The following is a 20,976-nucleotide window of genomic DNA, read 5'->3' as shown; positions in this document are numbered from 1 at the left end:
CTAACTTTACAACATGCTTCCATGTATCCATTTATGTTTAGGAACTCAGTTTGAGTATCTTTAAAAGTAGAACAGATATTAAAGTGATGACTTCAATAGACATTGTGAAGTGGACGGATGCTCATGACCCAAGACTGAGTATGAAAAGCAAGCTGCAGAACTAGACGTATAGTATGACCCAAAACTGTGTATATGATGGTCTGTGACACCAACTACCTGTCTATCCTTGAAGAAGTCATTTCAACCATCTGGGCCTCAGCTCACTCAATTTTAAAATGAGGAGATTGGACTGTGTCATTTCCAAGGACTTTCTAGGTTTAAAATTCTCTGATTTCAAATGCTGAAGAATTTGCTCATTCCAAAAATATTTATTGACTCCTTTATCATGTGCCAGACACTGACCTGGACTCAGGAATACGGTCGTGAACAAAATAGACACAGGGCCTGCTCTCCCAGAGCTCTCATTCTGATGAGAGGAGGAGACACACAATAAACAATTACACAAGAGATTGTTTATTAAACAATTATCAATTAAACAATTAAACAAGGGGATTAGGGGATGGTGGGAGAGTGGGGTTATATTGAAGGATCAAGGAGCCCTCATGGATAAGGTGACATTTGAGGAAAGATCATAATGAAGTGTGATGTGGATATCGGTAAGAAAGAACCTAATGACATAAGCCCTAGGCAGAAGTAGAATTGGTGTGTTCAAGGAAGCAAGGAAGAGCAGGAGATGAGGTCAGAGAGGCAGTGAGGAGCAAGATCATGTAGTGCCTAGTAGAACATTGCAAAGGCTTTAGCTTTCCTCTTAATTGCAAGGGGGAGCTCTGGCATGGCTTTGAGCAAAGAAGTGAAAGATACAATACACAGGGGGCATCCCGGTGGAGCAGCGGTTAAGTTTGCATGTTCTGCTTCTCAGAGGTATGGGGTTTGTGGGTTGGGATCCCGGGTGTGGACATGGCACCGCTGAGCACCATGCTGTGGTAGGCATACCACGTATAAAGTAGAGGAAGTTGGGCACAGATGTTAGCTCAGGGCCAGGCTTTCTCAGCAAAAAGAGGAGGACTGGCAGTGGTTAGCTCACAGCTAATCTTCCTCAAAAAAAAAAATAAATAAATAACATTTTAAAAAAGAGAAAACACACATTTTTAAAAGATCACTTTGGCCGTTGTGGTGAGAATCGACTGTAGGGTGGCAGGGTGAGTGTAGGGAGACCCATCAGGAAGCTACTGCAGTAACCCAAGTGAGACATGATGGTGGATTGGACCGAGGTGCTGGTAGCACAGTCCTGAGAAGCGGTCAGATTGCTGTATTGATTGAAAGGAGAGGCAGGATTTACTGAGTTTTTCTAGATTTGGGGAGCCTCTGTCTAAGGGCTATGAAAACACATCTGCCACAGCAATAGTCCTTGTCAAGCTAGGTGGGCTGTGACTGTGCCTTGATCCTCAGGAGCTCAGCGAAGGTGGGGCCTGTTGACATCTAGCTCTGAAGATCACCGGTCACAAGGGTGGTTGGAATCTCCTTGGCCCAGACCTCATTTGTTTTCAGAGCCCTGGCTCCATCTCTCTTTGCAATTCCTCCAGTCTCCCACTGATCTTGGAAGGTCTCTCTGCACAGAAACATACAGCCCTGTATCCACTGCAAACAGGAGTCCCATCACCAGGCAGAAAGCGATTTGAAACCAATGTAGAAAGACGAATACAGTTGCCAGACCTGAAAAGAGAGGCAGAGGGATGAGAAGATTGCCAGTTGTTAAGGCAGAAATTTGGAATAAACAGTCAGGTCCCCATCGGGGAGCCTTTGTGAAGTCACCCAAGCCAGGGGCTAAGGCCAAGGCCAAGAGCAGACAGGAGTCCAGGAAGTCTCATAGGATCTCTTCATCTCTCGCCTTCCCAAATAAAGCTCTGGATCAGCATTTCCCAAAGGGTGACCTTGCACATGTGTTCTGAGGGACATTAATAGAAGTTAAACAGGAAAAAGGTTTTGTGGTCACCTAGGTTGGGTAGATGCCTTATAAAACTTAGATGAACAGTTTTTTTTACAATACGACTTCTAGAAGTCTTTAATGAGCGTTATGATTATAAATGGAGAGGAACGGAGTACTCAGCATCTTCTGCATTAAGGACCACACAATCATTCATTCTGAAAAGCCTCTCAAGGGATGTATTTTGGGAAATATTGATCTGGGGAATCCACAGACCACATCAACACATTGTCACTTGACACCTCCTCTGAGCCCAGGAGTGATATTCACTGGGTGATATTCACTGACCAAGACTATAGTTTGTGAGGCTCCTGAAAGGGCATCATATGGATTTCACAACACACAGTTTCTCAGGAGCAGACAGAAGCCTAGTTCTTTGCTTGTGGAGAGAGATCCTCATGCCAACATGGATGCCCAGAGCTTAGATGGGAGCCTAGGCTGAGAGGGTGAGTAGGGAGGCACAAGAAGCCTCAGAATCCTAGAGACAAGAGGGCCATATGGCAAAGTGGAGTGGTTTGAATGAGGTGGGAAGAGGGAGGGTGGTTATGTCTGGTGGATGGATTTTGGGGGATGAAAAGGTGGCTTCTGTCCCCTGAAAGTTAAAACTTCAGGTGAATCACACCTGTTTCTGTAATCCCTGAGGAATGAGCTGAGACAGAGCTGCAAAGCCACACAGCCATCAGGTCCAGCTAGGACTTTTAGGGTTCCTGTTGACATCAAAGAGGCCCACTCAGGAGGAGGCAGGTACTGAAGTTCAGAAAAGATTAGTGATCCTCTCCCTACCCATCCTTCCAGGGCCTGAAGCTCCTAGAACAGCCTTGGTTCTCACCTTGGACAGTGATGTTCACAGGCTGTGAGGAGCGCAGCATCTGCCCTATAAATCCTGTGCAGTGGTACTCGCCACTGTGACTGAGGCTCGCTCCTAGGATCAATAAGCTGGAATTGACAGGGGAAAACTTCTTGGATTTTCCATTCTGGAAAAATACGACCTTGTACAGAGGGTTGCTTCTCCAGCTGTGGCACCTCAGGTGGATGGGCTCCCCCTCTTGGAACACCAGGCGAGGGGTCTGGAGCAGCAACCAGTCTGAAAGACACAATATGGGAAGGAAAAGTTCTAAGGCTGGATACCAAGGCCCTTGGAGCCTCATGCATGGGGCAACATTACCCACTCACAGAATTGGAAGAGATGTCGAGCAGAGGAACTGAAGATGCTTCATGGCAAGTGTGAGCACTCCCTTACCGGGAAGATATGGTATTATCTGTGGGACCTCTGAAGGATAGAAGTTTTCAGAAGTTCCAAAGATGCATGGTAGGAACACGACTCCTTGGCCCAGGGGTGTGGGCTGATTTTGAGGTATTACGAACACTATATATGATAAGGAAATGAGTGCATTTCAGTAACTGTAGAGGTTGCTGAACAGGACCTGAAACCTTCAGTTTGTGTGGATACAGCATTGGTGGTCTGGGGATTACAAACTTTTGAACATATTTGGAAAATGAGGGTGAGCAGCCATTAACCATATTAGTAAGGAAGCAGAGCTTTAATAATGCCTCACCAACCCTGAATGGAATCTTCCTTCCACATTAGAAATGGAAATGTGTGACCTTGCGAATTCAGTATTCAGTTGCAACTCTGCACAAGAGGAGCATTAAAGAAAGCTTTTTAACTAAAATCACTTTTCCTCCCTCCTTACAAAGAGTCCCACTCCCAACCAAGGCCTCCCTTCACTGATGGCACAGGAATCAGATTCTGAAATGTGGCTACCTTGCAGGGCTACAGAGAATGTTTCAGTAAAGCTAATAGGGAAGAAAATCAAATTGCTCTATTTATTATAAGAACAAATACTAGAATTTGTTACATCTTATTTAAATGAAAGCTCCTTTAGGAAAACAGTATTCTGTATATGAAAGGCAAGGTAGCGTGAGACAGAAATCTGAAGTCAGGATTCTGATTGTGCCCCTACTGTTTCCCTCTGGGCTCCTAGGGCTCACGGGCTTAATCTCTTTGCACAATGGAGGATGGGACGAGGTGGTTTTCCTCTAATGACCTTTCAGAACCAAGTTTGGTTACATTTATATTTTTACATTTTTGTAGGAAAACTCAGAAGTACAACCAGCTGTTTCTGAGGTGGCAATGCACCAAGAGAAGAGTTGGGTAGCTGTGATGTCATTGTTCAGGTGTGTGAGGTTGAGTCAATATTTATTTCCCTTTCCATTGAGCACCATCAACAGAAAGTGACTCCACCACCAGCATCTCTGGCACAGGACCTTAAAAGACTACCAGAAAATCACCCTCCAGATGTAAAACAGAATTAAAACACTGAAAGCTCACATGTGACCATCTTCAGGGTTTATGCACCAAGATGCAGCTGAAGTCAACTACAATATAAATGGCTCATATTTCAGACATTGGAAGGGGGGTAATAGAGTGTCTAGGAGCATTTCCCTACAGAGTCTATTAAACTGAACACAGTCAGATATTTACATAAACCTACGTCAGATCCTGTGACTCCTTTAATTAAAGCCATCTAATGAATTCTCATCTCCTTCAGGAATATCAGTCCAAGTCATCATACCAGACTACCAGCTGCCACATGCTCGACCCCTTCCCGTCCCCGTCCCCTCTGACCTCATCTTCCAGATTCCATATCTCCCTCTGGTCTCCCGCAGCTTGGGCAGAACGACCTCCTCAACCCTGCCGGGCATGCTCTCAGCTTAGGACCTTTGCAGTCTGGTTGCCTTCAATTCCGAAGTTTTACCACACTGCCATGAGGGTAGGTGGTTTTATGGAGCAGAAATTTCCTTCTGCTTCTCTCACCTCCGGCTGCTTGTTTGTGGCCGAGTAACCTTCCTACTCAATCAAGACTGAGGCCAAACAGCCTAACATGTTCTGAGGAATGTCTTATGATCTTCCAACCCCACCACACACACCAAGCAAAGGGGGTTGGTGAAAAGGGAAATGAGTGGGCAAGAACTACTTCAACCAACTCACAGCGATGGTTTCCAGTAAACAGGCACCCCTGTTTCCTAAAAATTTCTACCACATCAACAGATTTCATCTCTCCTTGTCCTCCCAGACCTTCCCCAGAACTTCCTCCACTGACCGGAAATCACATCCAGATGCGCAGGGTCACTGAGGCTCGTGTGGCCCGTCTGGCACCTGTAGTCTCCACTGTTGTTGTTTTGGGCCTTAAAGCTGTAGCTGGGCTGGACCTGGGTCGGGATGGGGCTCCCATTATGGAACCACTGAGTGGGGTGGTCTTCAAGGGTATGGGCCCCCTGGCACTTCAGAGTCACATAATCATCCTGCAGCACGTTGATCCATGGGGGCTCAAGGCTCACCACAGCCTTCGGGAGACCTGCTGAGGGACAGAGAACAGAAAGGGATGGGAATAAATAACCTTGGAGGGACCATAGATTCCAAAGGAGTTCCCAGGGGAGACCAGGGGCCAGAGAGTCCTACTGCAGACCCAATTAAAGATCTGTGTACTTCTAGCAGCCTCATTCCCTTTAGATCTTTGGTGGATCCAATGGGAATCCGACCAAGAATCAAATCCCAGGTCCCACTAAAATGGGGGAACCACCCCTGCTGAACCCAAGCCTGGTTCTTGGTGGAACAGACATTTCCCTACATGGGAAATAGAGCCTCACATTGTGAGGCAATAACACCATAAACCCAAGGAAGCAAAGAGCAAACTCACCAGCTCCTGTGTGTGCAGAGGCTATAAAAGAGAAGAGAATGGATCAGTGTAGAGCAGGAAAGATGAGGGGAGCGAACATAGCAGGATGGGTGTGGAGAGAGGGAGAGGGAGGTGATGTTGGGCTCCTTCTTCCCAGGACCCATCTCAGAGCCTGTTTCTAGTCACGTTGTTTCCAGTTTCCAGCCTGTTTCCAGTCCTCTTATAAGAGTACTCATTTCTCATGTCCTCCTCACCTCAGCCCTGTCTCTCCACAAGGCTACAAGGGAAACATGAATGTGTGGGGGCAGGGACTGTGAAAGAACCTCTGAATTCCAATCTGAGGAACCAGTGGAATGGTAAGAATTCAGGGTTCTCTCTCCCCTTTCCATCTGTCCCCAGCTTCCAGGGCCCAGGGCTGCCCCTCATCACACTGACCCCTGGCGCCCTCACAGAAGTGACTGAAACTGCCCTGTTGCACGATGACCCTCACTCACCCAGCAGCAGCAAAACGGTCAGTGGTTGAAGCAGCCACAGGTTACCAGGATGTACATTTGGAAACATCGGGATCTCCACAGTCATCCCAGAACTGGGCCTGAGTCCAGTGGCGTTTTGGAGAGGAACTTAGAAAAGAGGAAGGAAATTGTTACATTCTCTCATTCAGTTTCATCAGTCACAACACTCCATTTCTGCTAATCAGTCAGTAACAAATTAGACCAGAAGCTGAGTCAGCTTTACAGTCAAATCTTTCTTTCATGTATCCCCTTGTTTGGTCCTGGTGAAAACCCTGGGCAGGGGTTCTTGAGCTGGTGAGGACATTGACCAGGGGAAACACCAGGAAGCAGAGCTGAGATGGAGCCATTGTCTTGGGTTCTCAGTTCAGCGCCTTCTGACCACACTCCCTGTGCTGCCTCTCTGGCCGGTAGACAGGAAGTTTTAAATGAATTTCAACACAGACAAGATAAAGAAACCCATTAACTATGCAACCAATAAGAATCAATGTTAAATGACCACAACACAATGGAGCAGTTATCTGCAGGAAATACTCCATCCAAGGAAGTCTCTAAGTACCCTGCAGGCAGGACTATCTTTCCTTCATCTGCCCTTCACCCCTGGATAGCAAAAGTAGGCAAAGGGAACTACATCAGACTTAAAAACTTCTGCATATCAGTCAACAGAGTGAAAAGATAAGCCATGGGATGGGAGAAAATATTTGCAAATCATATATCTGATAAGGGGTTAATATCATGAATATACAAAGACCTTCTACAATTCAACAGCGAAAACAGGGGCCGGCCAGGTAGCATAATGGTTAAGTCTGAGTGCTCAACCTTGGCGGCCCGCAGTTTGCAGGTTCGGATCTCGGGCATTGACCTAGACACCACTCATCAAGCCATGCTGTGGTGGCATCCCACATACAAAATGGAGAAAGATTGGCACAGATGTGAGCTCAGTGCCAATCTTCCTCAAGCAAAAACAGGAAGATTGGCAACAGTTGTTAGCTCAGGGCCAATCCTCCTCACAAAAAAATCAAAACCAAGCCAAACAGATAACCTGCTTAAAGAATGGGCAAAGACTTAAATAGACGTTTCTCCAAAGAAGATATACAAATAGCCAACAAGCATCTGAAAAGATACTGAACCTCACTGATTGTTAAAGAAATGCAGATCAAAATCACAGTGAGATATCACCTCACACTCATTAGAATGGCCACTTAAAAAAAACAAAAAATCCCCAGAAAATAACAAGTGTTGGTGAAGATGTGGAGAAATTGGAACCCTTGTGCACTGCTGTTGGGAATGTAAAATGGTGCATCTGTTATGGAAATCAGTATGGAGGTTTCTGAAATACTTAAAAATAGAATTGCCACATGATTCCTCAATTCCATTTCTGGGTTTATTTATTTATTTATTTTTTATTATTTTGAGGAAGATTAGCCTTGAGCTAACATGTGCTGCCAATCCTCCTCCTTTTGCTGAGGAAGATTGACCCTGAGCTAACATCTGTGCCCATCTTCCTCTACTTTATATGTGGGACACCTGCCACAGCATGGCTTGCCAAGTGATGTGATGTCCCCATGTGGGATGCAAACCATGAACCTCGGGCCGTGAAAGCAAAACGTGCAAACTTAACCACTGCGGCACTGGGCCGGCCCCTCATTTCTGGGTTTACATCCCAAAGAATTCAAAGCAAGATCTGAATGAGATATTTGCACATTCATGTTCATTGCAGCTTTATTCACAATCACCACCAGATAGAAGCCACCCACATGTTCATCGACAGATGTATGGGTAAACAAAATATGGTTTATATACACGAGGAATAGAATATTACTCAGCCTTAAAAAAAATTCTGCCACATGCTACAACATGGATGACCCTGAGGACATCATGCTAAGTGAAATAAGCCAGTCACCAAAACATAAATACTGTGTGTGAAGTACCTAAAGTAGTCAAACTGACAGAAACAGAAAACAGAATGGTGGTTGCCAAGCGCTGGGGAGGCGGAAATGGGCAGTTGTTGCTGAATGCTACAAAGTTGTAATTTTCCAAGATAAAAAATTGTAAAGACCTCTTGGACAGCAATGTTAATGGACTTAACAGTCCTGAACTGTGCGCTTAAAAATTGTTAAGACAGCTGGTTCGTTGTTATGTGTTTTTTCTTTTTACCATGGTTTAAAAAATACTTTTTAACTCAGACTATGAGATCTTGGACAAGGTACTTAAATGTCCAAAGCTTCATCTGTAAAATGGACACTAGCTGGTACCTAATAAATGTTCAAGTCAAAATGCATGAGCATTACCAAGGTTTTTAGCATTTGAGTTTTTCTGGAAGGATTGATTCATTATTGTCAAAATCTTTATGGTCGAAATCTCATCAAGGAGACACTGGAAGGGACAAAAGGAAACTTTCGGAAGTGACGGATATGTTTATTACCTTGATTCTGATGACGGTATCATGGGTGTATCCATATGTTCAAACTCATCCAACTGCAGACATTAAATATATGCAGTTTTTGTATAACAATTATATCTCAGTAAAGCTCAAAAAATATATATATAACACAAAAATGGGAAGAAGAAGGTGTTGGAGTAGTTTGCCCCCAGCAGGAGCCAAAGATGCAGGGATTACCTACAACCAGCAATGCAGCCTGCTGGAGAAGAAGGGACCCAGAGCCTGGGGAAGATGGCAGTGCGCTGCTACTTGCCATGGACAAAGGACAGAAAGCGAAAGCAGATTACCCTGTCGTTCACAGCATTTTCTCCCACTGAAAGTTTCTCCCATTGAAATTGTAAGCATGAGGCTCTGGACTGTTTCAGGTGGACGCAGGCATTTCCTTTCACCTACATAATGTAACGCTTCTGCATTCTTTAGGGAGAATCCCATTCCCATTCCCAGGACATCCTTCCCTGGCTTATGTTCTCAAAGGGCAGTTCCTCCTTTGATGTCCTTTCATTAACAAGCTCTCCCCTTTGAGACGACTGGGGCTTTGGCAACCATAGAGAACTGATAATGTCGAGCCATTTCAAGATAGGACCGCTCTTGTTTCTTTATTTATAGGAGAGTCTTCCTCTGTGAGGTTCTGTTTTGGCCCAAGGAGAAAGGGAGTCCACACTTAGGATTCTATTAAGTGACTTTTCAGATTCAATTCAGTTGAAGGGGAAAGACTGGCCCATAAGAGGGATTTACCACTGAAGCATCGCTCAAGAGGTGCTGTGGGATAATGAAAAGGAAACACAAGCAGTGTAAACAGCCTAAATGAGAATAAATGGAAAATTGTGAAACCATGCTACGTTTTACTACACGTACCCTCCTCCACTCCCAGGAGATGGCTGTAAGTATGAAAAGCGGTAAGACAAGTGTGATGGTAATTTATGTGTGGGCAGGCATGACGCAAGCCTTTAAGGGCAGAATAGACCAAAAAGGCAGAGGCAGGGCAAATTCCAGCTCTCTCTGCATGAGCTGACACATCCGTCTTCTGCTCTCAGACATCAGAGCTCCTGGTTCTCGGGCTTTCAGACTCACACGGGGACTTACACCATCAGGCCTAGGATTCTCAGGCCTTTGGACTCTGACTGAACACCACCAGCAGCTTTCCTGGTTCTCCAGCTTGTACACAGCAGATCTTGGGACTTCTCAACCTCTGTCACAGCATGAGCAATTCATATCATAAATCTCCCCTTAAGTGTATCTCGATATATCCTATAGGTTCTGTTTCTCTGAAAAACCCTAATACAGCAAATAAAAGCTGGCAAGTCTCTGCTCATAAGTGAGAAATGAATGATAATTTGGGGTCACCCAAATAACAATGTCCTCGGAGCATGCTGGGTTGGAGGCCTTGAGAAACAAGGGAAAATCTAAACTGGAAGTGATACGGTTTCACCTTCTCGGAAGATCAGAAAAGTTCTTTTTTAATATTCAAGTAGATAGAAAACTCTAGCTACAGACTTCCCAGCAAAAAGGAGTCCCAGAGAACCAAGACTTACTACCCAAGAGGGATTTGATATTAGGGAGTCTGGGCATATGAAACACGCTAAGACTTTGGAGCAATCAGTAGTAGTGAATGAGGTGTGTTTCTTCCCAAACCTCAGCTCCAGTGTGTTTCATGCCCCTAACTCTGCTTTTGCCCCGATACGCTAATATTTTACCTGTCCCACTTCGCTCAGCATCTGACCATGGACGTGCTCCCCGGTTTGGGCTTGTTCCTACCCACACTGTGCTGAGAGAGTAACATGGTCTCACCCCACTGTGCAGTAGAGACAGGAAAGAAATTGGAATTCAGACTACAACAATGGAAGAACAGGGAGCTTTTGAGGAGGAAATCTAAAAAGGAAATGATAACCTTACCCTCAGAACACATTAAAACTTTAAGTGGCACCTCAAACGCCAATAGATGGATATTTGTCCCTTCGAGAGAGAATTAGGGAAAGGTGCAAATGCACACACACAGGCAGGAGCCCATGAATTTGAGAGTACAATGACACCGAGTATAATGACTCCTCGAATATACTAGGAGAGCCTGAGGTTGCTTGCTTGCTTGTTTTGTGGTTTGGTTTGGTTTTGTGTGTGTGGGTGTGTGGTATATTTCTCCTAGGAAATGAAGTCGATGGAATTGATAAAGAAGCCGTGAAGATTAGTTGTATTTGCAGCCTTCAGAGACAGGCTTTATAGAAGAACAGCTCTTGAGAAGAATGCATAGAAAAGAAAAGAATTTGCTATGAAGTCTCAGGTAGACTTTTGAAGGTAGATGTGTGTTGAACCTAATGTTTAAATGTGAGATGGGCAGAGGAAGATTCATTTCTTCCAGAAGATCCAGGGCCTTCATGTCCACCTGTTTCCTGGTAACCTCTTCTGCTCTCTCAGATTAAATTTTACAGAACTGTGTCTATCCCAGGCTTGGGTTTTTAACAAGGCCTTCTGTAAGATTTCCTGGCCACCTACCCCAACACATTTCTCAGAACTTATAGAAACTCTATTCAGCATTCCAGTCCCAGGAGTGGCATTTTTGTGGTGCTAAAGAGGACTTCAAGCTCTGTGCACAAGATCTACAACAGTTTGAGGGTGAAGACTGCCTGTGAACAAGGGCAAGAATAGGGGTGTCATGACTCACAAAAATATAGATACGAAAGCTTCTCCCACCTCAAGAAGAATTTCATCAACAGGCAGAGCATTCTCTCTGAGGTAGGACAGCTGAAACGTGTCTGAGCATGATTGTGAATGGGAACATGGTTTTACCTGGGATTATACATTTTTCTGACTCATTAGAACGACAAAGTACAAAACAATGCTCCCAGGGGTGTCCTCAGGTATAACTGTGAGTGTTGCCTGGGAAAAAGCCTCAGAGCAACCAAACAACAGATTTTCATTCACTCATGGAATATCTATAAGGTGCTTACTACGTGCTAGACTGTCCTAAACACCTGAGGTACATTCATGAATGAAACAGACAAGATCCCTGAATTCAGGGAGCTTCCCTTCCATTAGGGAAAGATATAAAATAAAAAACAAACCTATTAAATAAGTAGAGTATATAATATTATATGAGATAAGAATATGGGGGAAAAGAGCAAGGGAAGGGATTGGAAGGGGGGGTGGATTGCAATTTTAAATATGGTGAGAATATGACATTGAGTAAAGATTTGAAAGATGAAGGGAACTGAGCTAGTGAATATCTAGGGAGAGAACATTCCATACAGATGGAACAGTCAGTCAAGGGATCTGTTGAAAGATAAACTGAGGTCGGCCCGCCCTGGGCCAAGTGGTTAAATGTGGGCTCCGTTTCCCTGGCCCAGGGTGTCAGATCCTGGGGGTGGATGTGGCACTGCTCATCAGGCCATGCTGAGGCGGCATCCTACATGCTGCAACTGGAAGGACCCACAACTAAAAATACACAACTATCTCATGGGGGGATTTGGGGAGAAACAGCAAAAAAAAAAAAAAAAAAAAAAGATTGGTAAGTTGTTAGCTCAGGTGTCAATCTTTAAAAAAAAAAAACAAAAGGTGCTGGCCCTGTGGCCCAGTGGTTAAGTTTGCGCGCTCCGCTGCAGGCGGCCCAGTGTTTCGTTGGTTCGAATCCTGGGCGCGGACATGGCATTGCTCGTCAGACCACGCTGAGGCAGCGTCCCACATACCACAACTAGAAGAACCCACAACGAGAAATATACAACTATGTACTGGGGGGCTTTGGGAAGAAAAAGGAAAAAATAAAATCTTTAAAAAAAAAAACAAACGATAAACTGAGGCATATTAAGAATTTAAAGATTTTATTTGAGCAAAAATCGATTCAAATCAGGCAATATCCAAACTTACAGAGAGAAAGGAGCTCCCAGGAGCTGTACAAAATGAAAGACTTGTATAGCCAGAAGAGGCAGGCACAGGAAGTGATAGGAGCCAAAGGAGCAGATTGGCAAATGCAATGTTCCTTTCCTTTAGGGATGGTAGGGCTCTATCAGGCAGCTTACCTAACTAGTGCTGATCAGGTGGTTCCTGACTGACCGGTTTAAGATTCCACTTCTGGAAGAGCCAAAACGGTAATGAAGTTGGGTCTCGGTTTGGTGACATGGGGCTTAACATAAGGCCCTCCATTTCGGGCTTGTTTTCTTGTCTTTTGAGAGCTTGAAACTGCTTTATGCGTGGAATGTTCAAGGAACTGTTTGGAGGAGCGGAAGTGAGTAAGGGAGAGAGCAGTAAGTGATAAGGTCAGAGAAAACATGGGAGACCAGATCGAGGGTAAACACTCTGAAATCGTTCCTTTTAGTCTGAATAAAATGGAAGAACCAGGGAAAGATTTTGAGCACGGGAGTGACATGAGCTGACGTGCTGTAAAAGGATCATTGTGAATGCTGTGTTGAGAACAGACTGAAAGGTGGTGAGAGCGGAAGCGGGAGACAAGTGAAGAGGCTACTGCAGTGATCCACGCGAGAGAAGATGGAGGCTGGAACCAGGGGAGTAGCGGTGGAAGTGGTGAGAAGTGTTAACTTCTAGGTTTATTTTAAGATAGAACCGACAGGATTTCCTGACAGATTGGCTACGGGAGTGATAGAAAAAGAGGGGTCAAGAATGAGCCCAGTGGGGGCCAGCCTGGATCTGGGGTGTGGAGATGGCACCAAGTGGCAAGCCATCCTGTGGCAGGCATCCCACATATGAAGTAGAGGAAGATGGGCACAGATGTTAGCTCAGGGCCGGGCTTCCTCAGCAAAAAGAGGAGGATTGGCAGCAGATGTTAGCTCTAGGCTAATCTTCCTAAAAAAAAAAAAAAAAAGAAAGAAAGAAAAAAACAGAATGAGTCCAAGACTTTTAACCTAAATGTCTTAGTTGTTTATTGCGCCATAACAAACACCCCTCAAAATTAATGGCTTAAAACCACCAGCTTCTTATTATCTCTTCTGGTTCTGTCGATTGACTGGGTTCAGCTGGGCAGTTCTGGTCTGCAGCCTCCTATGCTGTTGCAGTCAGATATCCGTGTGCAGAGCCTCATGGAGATTTCAATGTGGACAATGACCTGGACACTGATGCTTCCTGTGTTGACTGATATAAACACGCATAAAGGACACAATGATACTCTTGAGATGGATAATGCCAGTGAAGCTATAAGAGTTGGCGTGTAGAGGAGAGTGGTTCTTTGGGGCTCCCTCTTGATCCCTGTTAGCAAAAGAGTGGTTGCAAGCCCTGTGTTAGTTGTCAGTGTGTTAACCGCAGCTGATAGACTCGTGGTTGCCTGGGTAGTCACACTTTACTCCAAATATGTGGCCATTCTCGACCCCTGGTACAGGGGGACAAGGGTAGAAGTCTTGGGTGATCTAAGATCTTAGCGCCTGTGCACAGGGTCTGATCTTGACTTCTCTTGGGGAATTAACAGTTTTATCCACTGTGCTTCCTCTAGACCTTTGCTAGCCAATATGACAGTAGGCACCAGTCACCTACGCCTGTGGAGTACTTGAAATGCGCTCAGTCCAAATTGACATGTGTTGGAAGTATAAATACACACTGGCTTTTGAAGGCTTAGGATGGAAAAAAGAATATATAATAGCTTACTAATATTTTTATGATTACATGTTGAAATGATAATGTTTTTAATATATTGGGTTAAATAAAATATATTATTAAAATTAATCTCACCTGGTTTTTTCACCTTTTTAAATGTGGCTGCTAGCAATTTTAAAATTAGATGCATGGTTCCCATATTCCCATTGCACAGAGCTACCCTACACCCATGATGGGGTTGAAGACAGCTGAGGAATTCAAGTGTCACCCGAGTGCACGAGATCCTGCTGAACCCTCCTTAGAAGCATTGCTCTCCTTTCCCATATGGTTAGACCTCTGTGATCTCCTCTCTCTCTCTTAGAGTCAGAGATCCTAGAACTTCCAGGCTTCTGAGAGTCCCCAGCCCGAATGCCTTTGTGCCCTCTCCAGCCTCCTTTGTAGGTAGAAGTTTGGGCACAAAGTTCCCTTATTTTTTTGTAGCCTGCTCACTTTCCCATGTACAACTAGGCTCTCTAAACTCTCTTTATCCCAGCTTTCTTTCCAGTCTCCTTTGGAATATTTCATCGGCATGACCTGAATTGTTAACTTAGCGTTATCACAATCCTTCGTAAATGCTGCCGTTATTCCTTCTCATAATGAAATTGTTAATGCTACAGCTTGGATCTTGGTGGTTCAACTTAGCATCACCTAAATCATCACCAGAACATGCCCATTCACTCTGGATGCAAGGGTACTGAAGCGTCTGCATCTTGTTTCCAAATTTGAATTTCATGTATTTTTTTAAATTATTGCAGTAACATTGGTTTATAAAATTATATAAATTTCAGGTGTACATCATAAAATATTCCAAATTCTGTGTAGATTACATCATGCTCACCACCCAAAGACTAATTACAATCTATCACCACACACATGTGCCTAATCACCACTCTGGCCCTCCTCCTTCCCCCAAATTGGAATTTATGATAAATTGTTTGGTAGGCTTCCCCTATGCAGAAAGAGAAGAAAAAAGCGTGAAATGTGACATCAGCTGGCAGCTGATTTAAGCTGCTGACACCAGAATTTAAGGGCAGAAGTTTCATTTATACCATCATACGAATAGAATGCTGAAATCCAAACCCACCTTTCATTTTATAAACGAGGAAACCGTGGCCCAGACAGAGGCTGTTCATTATCTTGATCTAGTGATGTTTCCATATGTCAAAACTTATCAAATTCTATACCTTAAAAATGTACATTTTATTGTATGCCACTTATACATCAAGAAAGCTCAACTATACATCAATAAAAAAAGTTAATTGTAAAAATGTTTAAATAATACAGTAGGACAAATGACATAAGCCCCTACTTGCCATTTTATTATGTTATGAAGTTCAAGTGCTCATACAAAAAATTATATATATATGATTTATCATAATATAGTATGATAATACTACGGTACAATTTACTTTTGTATGTGGGTGTGTGAGGAAGATTGGCCCTGAGCTAACATCTGTTGCCAATCTTCTGCTTTTTGCTTGAGGAGGATTGTTGCTGAGTTAACATCTGTGCCAATCTGCCTCTATTTCATGTGGGATGCTGCCACAGCGTGGCCTGATGAGCGCTGCTAGGTCCACACCCGGGATCTGGGGAGCCAACCCCGGGCCACCAAAGTGGAGACTGCAAACTTACCCACTATGCCACCAGGCTGGCCCCCAATTTACTTTTTAACATACTATTTGTACTACTTATCTATGACTACATAACATATTACCACAAAACTTAGCAGCTTAAAACAACAAACATTTACAACGACACAGTTTCTGGAGTCAGGAATCCAGGACCATTTAGCTTCCTGGTTCAGGCTCAGGGTCCTCACGAGGTTGTCCTCAAGCTGTTGGCTGGGCTTACAGTCATCCGAAGCTTCAACTAGACCAGAGGATCCAATCCTGAACTCAGTCAGGTGGTTGTCCACTACCTAGCCTTGGTTCCTCCCCCTGGAGCCTCTCCATAGGCTGCCTGTGTTTCCTCAAAATGTCAACTGGCTTCTCCCAAAGCAGGTTAGGAAGGTGAGAAAGAGAGAGTGAGAGAAAGAGACAGACCGAGGGAGTGAGAGCGAGAGCCCAAGGTGGAAACCATGGTCGTTCCTAACCTAATCTGGGAAGTGACATACCTTCATTTTAGCTACATTTTATTGTTCACATGGAGAAACTCTCATACAATGTGGGAGGAGACAGCAGAGGGTTTGGAACCAGGAGGTGGGAATCATTAGAAGCTGTCTGGGAAGCTGACTACCACAAAAGTAAAACTGACATATGTACTTATCTTATCTACTCACACTTTTACACAGCTACATTGTGTTGTATATTTATTAACAGGTTCTTAACTATGAACACATGGGATATTTACTAGTTTTCTGTAGTAGAAATAATGAAACAATGAACATATAAGTTTGCCCACTAGGGCAAACATTTGGGTAAGATAAATTTCTTCAATGCATCTGTTTGATAAAAGATAAACACATTTAAAACTTAGATACATCCTGGGGTGGGCCCTGTGTCCCAGTCGTTAAAGTTCGCGTGCTCTGCTTAAGCGGCCAAGGTTCCCTGGTTTGGATCCTGGATGCGGACCTAGCACCTCCCATCAAGCCATGCTGTGGCAGTGTCCCACATAGCAGAACTAGAATGAGATACAACTAGGATATGTAACTAGGTAGAGAGGCTTTGGGGAGAAAAAAAGAAAAAAAAGAGGAAGATGGGCAACAGATGTTAGCTCCTGGCCAATCTTCCTCACCAAAATAAGCATTAAAAAAATCTTGGAAAAATTAAATAAAATTTAGATAGATCTAAATTTTTCTATAAAAACTTGGGAGTATAAGTTTACTTCCAACACAGTGGATGATATTGATCATTTCCTTAGACCCTCAGCAACACTGAATTGTTAAATATTTAAAATGTGGATAATATCTGATAAGGCTAAAAATATCACAAACTAGAAGTTCGAATACATAGGTGGATATGTGATAAAGGATGTAGAGTAGAACGTGGATTGTAAAATCTAGATGGTGGCTATGGAAACCGCATTCCTTTCCTAGGGCTGCCAGAACAAATTACCACACTGACTGGCTTAAAACAACACAAATTTATTCTCTCACAGTTCTGGAGGCTGGAAGTCTGCAGTCAAGGTGTCAGCAGGGCCCTGCTCCCTCTCAAGGTTCTATAGAGTTTTACTCTTGTGATTTCACATTTGTATGAAACCATTCATATTAGAATGGGAAAAGGTATTTAAAACATCACAAGCTTGTTTTCATCAGTATTTGATAGATTATTAGTGAGACTGAACATGTTCACATACAGATTGTGTATTTGAAATTCTTCTACGAATACCATCATGGACTTCATGGATTTTTTCCACTGTTCCCGTCTCCTTTTTGTATTGATTTCTGAGAAAACAAGTGAAGAATAAAACTGATTTCCCTGGTCCAGATATTGCAAATGTTTTCGTTTTATCTTTACCATGTGACCCTGTGTATGGTGAATGGAACCAGTTATATGTTTTTCAAGTAAAAACATGTGACTTTTGTCATGCAAGGGAAGAATTTACACACACCAATATAATAACGGCTATGGGACCATGATTTGAATTATGTAGGTTTAAATATTTGAACCAACACAAGTGTATTGAGATGTACAGAGGAGTAAAGAAACAATGAGCCTAAGATCCTATAAGCCAGATCCCATAGAACCACATGATATTCTGACAATATGTGTAATTGGACGAGCAAATGAATTACCAAAACCAGGTCATAGTTGTAGTGTCCAAATATCAAAAAAGAAAGAAGAAACATACCAGCAACGTAGAGAAACAGTACATGTTTAATATGATACCAGCTCCTCCAAAGGACACATCTACAAAATTAGGAAAGAGACTCTAATTATTTTCAAGTTTTAAAATACATCTTTGAAAAGTTAACATTCATACAATAAAGCAGAAGTCACAGAGCATCCATACTACAGGAAAGGGAAGGCAGACTGTCCTAAGATGCCACAGCCAGTCTGTATCCGCTTGAGGGAGAGCCAGGGGTGGAACCCTCCTACTAGAGAAAGGAGGACAGCGAAAGCCAACTTTGCCAACAGGCACTCCCACACTTCCACCTAAACTCAGTCCCCGCAAATTAGCCATACACCGGCTCCTGGCCGCTGCCTGGGTATGCGCCAGACACTGAAAAACTGGGCTTCAGTACCCAACAGTGTGGGGAGTACAACACAGGGAGCGCTACCTGCTCTTTTCAAATAAACAACAGTACAGTAAGGTGAACTGTAAGGCTGCAGAAACTTCAGAGGCAGCGTGGGAGAAGAAAAAGGAGGCGAAGCTACACTCCTCAGTTGACCTCACAACCAGGCTGTACAGCTGCCCTTAACCACCTGCAGAAAAGAAGAAAGGTCTGGACAGGTCCAGACCCAAACAAGGCCAACTGGGAGACTTGCCAAGGAAACACCAAGACAGCAATCAAGATGTTCCTAGACTAACGTGTAGTATACTGTTTGCAAGGCTCTAGCTTCAACTTCAAACTACTGAGGTTTACATGAGCAAGGAGATGATTGTTAGAAGACTAACACAGCTCGAGAATATCAAAATTCACAAAAGTTACACACCAGGTTTATCATTTCCTCATACGTAATTGACCAAAAGTAAACACTTACAATAAAGTTAAACTAATGGCGCTAATACAGACCAGTGAAGGTCTGGCAAAGGCGGGAAAGCGGGCGCGAGGGGCAAAAGAAGGGACCACAGGCCGCAGCAGGTGGCCCTCGCTGAGCAGGGAGACCCCTGTCCTCTCCCGGCCCAATCCCTAACCGGCAGCCCCACTTGAGGAGCGAGGAAGGGGGTTCTTGTGGGCCGCGAGCTTTGTCCCGGCCGCATCAGGGCTGCTGGAGAGTCGAAGCACGTGCGGCAACCGAGGCTGTGTGCTCCTGGCCACGGCGGGAGAGAAGCGGACGCGGCAAGTCTCCTTCGCGACTTTAAGGAAGGAGGGGAGCGAGGGGAGACCTCCAGGGAGCGAGCGGGGGCCAAAAGGTTGGCTGGGGTGGAGGTGGCATGGACAGGACGTGGCGGGAGACGCGTGGCAGTGTCAAGACGCCGAGACCAGGGGGCAAGGGGCGAAGCGAGCGAGCTCTGGCGCGGGATAAAACTATGTGGAGGGGAGCACTGTCGTGGGCGCGCCCGCCGCGCCGGGGATGTGGAGGTCGGCCGGCCGGCAGGCGGAGAGAAAGAAGAACGGCTTCCCTGACCGGGAATCGAACCTGAGCCGCGGCGGTGAGAGCGCCGAATCCTAACCACTGGAACACCAGGGACAGTCGGGTTTCCTGCCTCGCCTGCGCCTCCACGACAAGGGGCCCGCAGCCCGCCCGCTCGCCGCTCCCTCGCCACCGGGGCCCCCAGCCTTGCGCAGGCGAACCACCCACCGCCAAGGCCCAGGCACGCGCCCTCGCCGGCTTCCTGCTCGCCGCGCCCTCAAAACGCTGCGCGCGCCTCCTGCCCGCACGCACGCGCGCGCGCACACGCACACACACGCACAGCCGCACGCCCGCCGCCCGCCTCCGGGGCAGGAGGGCCCCGCGGATCGTCAAAACGTCGGCCTGCTGCGTTGGCCGGGAATCGAACCCGGGTCAACTGCTTGGAAGGCAGCTATGCTCACCACTATACCACCAACGCCGCACAGCCCGGCCTGCCCCGAGACGCCGGCCCGGGGCTCGCGCCACAGCCGTCCCGCCGCCGCAGCCTCCGCCGCCGCCAAGGCCGCCCCCTGGCGCAGCCCTGCTCCGACGCCCCGCCCGCCCACAGCGCGGCGCTGCCACCGGCGCCACCAACCGCCGCCCCGCGCCAGCGCCAGCGCCGCGCCCGACGCGGCAGCCCTCGTCCGCCGGGACCGACCGCCTCTGGGGGGCGCCCTCGCTGCCACTCCACCAAGCGACCGCCATTCCGACGCCGACCGCCCCGCCAAACCGCCGGCCAGGCGCACGCCCTCCACCGGCCACCTCGCCCCAGCCCTTCTCCACAGGCTGCACGGCGAGGCAACTTCGCGCACCGAGAGGGGACCCACCCGCCGCCCGTCCCGGCAGCTGTGCAGCGCGCGTCGCGTCGCAGGGAGCCCCGTACGCCAGCCGCTTGGGGCGGGCCGCTCGTCGGGTGCTGCGGGGAGCAGAGGAAGCCTTGGTTCGTCCGTGCGGAACCAGCGCCGGACAATGAGGAGGCCTCGGGGAGGTGTCCCGGTGGGCAGGCAGGGCACGGGTTGGGGGCCTGCGCCTGGCTGAAGGGCGGGGGTGGGAGAAGAAGGGCGCTCCTGGGCAAGCGGCCGGACGCAGAGCGGCGCCAGCAACCAAAAATGGGCGTCTTTCCTCCCCGTGGGAGAATCGAACCCCGGACTCCCGCGTGACAGGCGGGATACTCACCACTATGGAAGGAGGATGGCGGCGGCCTCCCCAGCGCCCGACTCCTCTCTGGCTGCCTGCTGACGCCGACCCCGCCCTCGAGGCCCTGCCCACCACCGGTGCCCAGTACGTGTGCCCCATCTGACCCGACAGCCAAACGACCGCATCATCCAACAAAGCGGACCGCGACCCGCACCCGGACCCCCACACGACCCCGACCGCAGGCCCGGCCCTGGCGGCTGGAAATGCCGTGTGGGCTGCCTCTTGCCTCCCGTGCTGACATCGCGCCGCGAGAAAGAGGACCTCTCGAGAGGGCCAGCGAGGCGGCGAGGAGAAGGGGGGCGCGCGCCGGGCCGCGTCCTTGTCCCGGCCGGCGCCCGGGGTGGGCGACGGGGCGGCTGCGGAGCCGGGCGAGTCCGCT

General features: G+C 46.6%; 1 protein-coding gene across 5 annotated transcripts; it reads right to left on the bottom strand.

Annotated features, from left to right (window-relative positions):
- Positions 1 to 497: 497 nt before the first annotated feature.
- LOC100147417 (low affinity immunoglobulin gamma Fc region receptor III) lies at positions 498 to 20,698 on the bottom strand. 5 transcript variants are annotated; one of them, XM_070266872.1, is made up of 7 exons: positions 20,577 to 20,698; positions 17,974 to 18,032; positions 6,159 to 6,284; positions 5,686 to 5,706; positions 5,089 to 5,346; positions 2,814 to 3,068; positions 498 to 1,713 (listed from the first exon to the last, which is right to left on the bottom strand). In XM_070266872.1, exons 3-7 carry the CDS (start codon positions 6,241 to 6,243, stop codon positions 1,535 to 1,537), a joined length of 798 nt encoding a protein of 265 aa, XP_070122973.1. In that variant the 5' UTR covers positions 6,244 to 6,284; positions 17,974 to 18,032; positions 20,577 to 20,698; the 3' UTR covers positions 498 to 1,534. The 5 variants fall into 5 exon arrangements, with proteins under 5 accessions (XP_070122973.1, XP_070122975.1, XP_070122974.1 ...); XM_070266874.1 differs by having other exon boundaries at positions 5,089 to 5,343; positions 20,577 to 20,643; XM_070266873.1 differs by lacking the exon at positions 20,577 to 20,698 and adding an exon at positions 19,823 to 19,941.
- Positions 20,699 to 20,976: the final 278 nt, after the last annotated feature.

This window comes from Equus caballus, chromosome 5 (assembly GCF_041296265.1).
Source record: "Equus caballus isolate H_3958 breed thoroughbred chromosome 5, TB-T2T, whole genome shotgun sequence".
NCBI classification, from domain to species: Eukaryota; Metazoa; Chordata; class Mammalia; order Perissodactyla; family Equidae; genus Equus; species Equus caballus.
The sequence above is the reverse complement of the archived record's forward strand: the minus strand, read 5'-3'. Positions and strand labels throughout refer to the sequence as shown.

What these genes read in the sequence shown, in the direction of transcription:
- LOC100147417 (XM_070266872.1), bottom strand. Translation starts at nt 6,243, where the DNA reads ATGACTGTGGAGATCCCGATGTTTCCAAATGTACATCCTGGTAACCTG. An exon ending in GACCGTTTTGCTGCTGCTGG is followed by an intron (nt 5,707 to 6,158) that starts GTGAGTGAGGGT and finishes TCTCTTTTATAG; the next exon opens with CCTCTGCACACACAGGAGCT. An exon ending in CTCTGCACACACAGGAGCTG is followed by an intron (nt 5,347 to 5,685) that starts GTGAGTTTGCTC and finishes TCTGTCCCTCAG; the next exon opens with CAGGTCTCCCGAAGGCTGTG.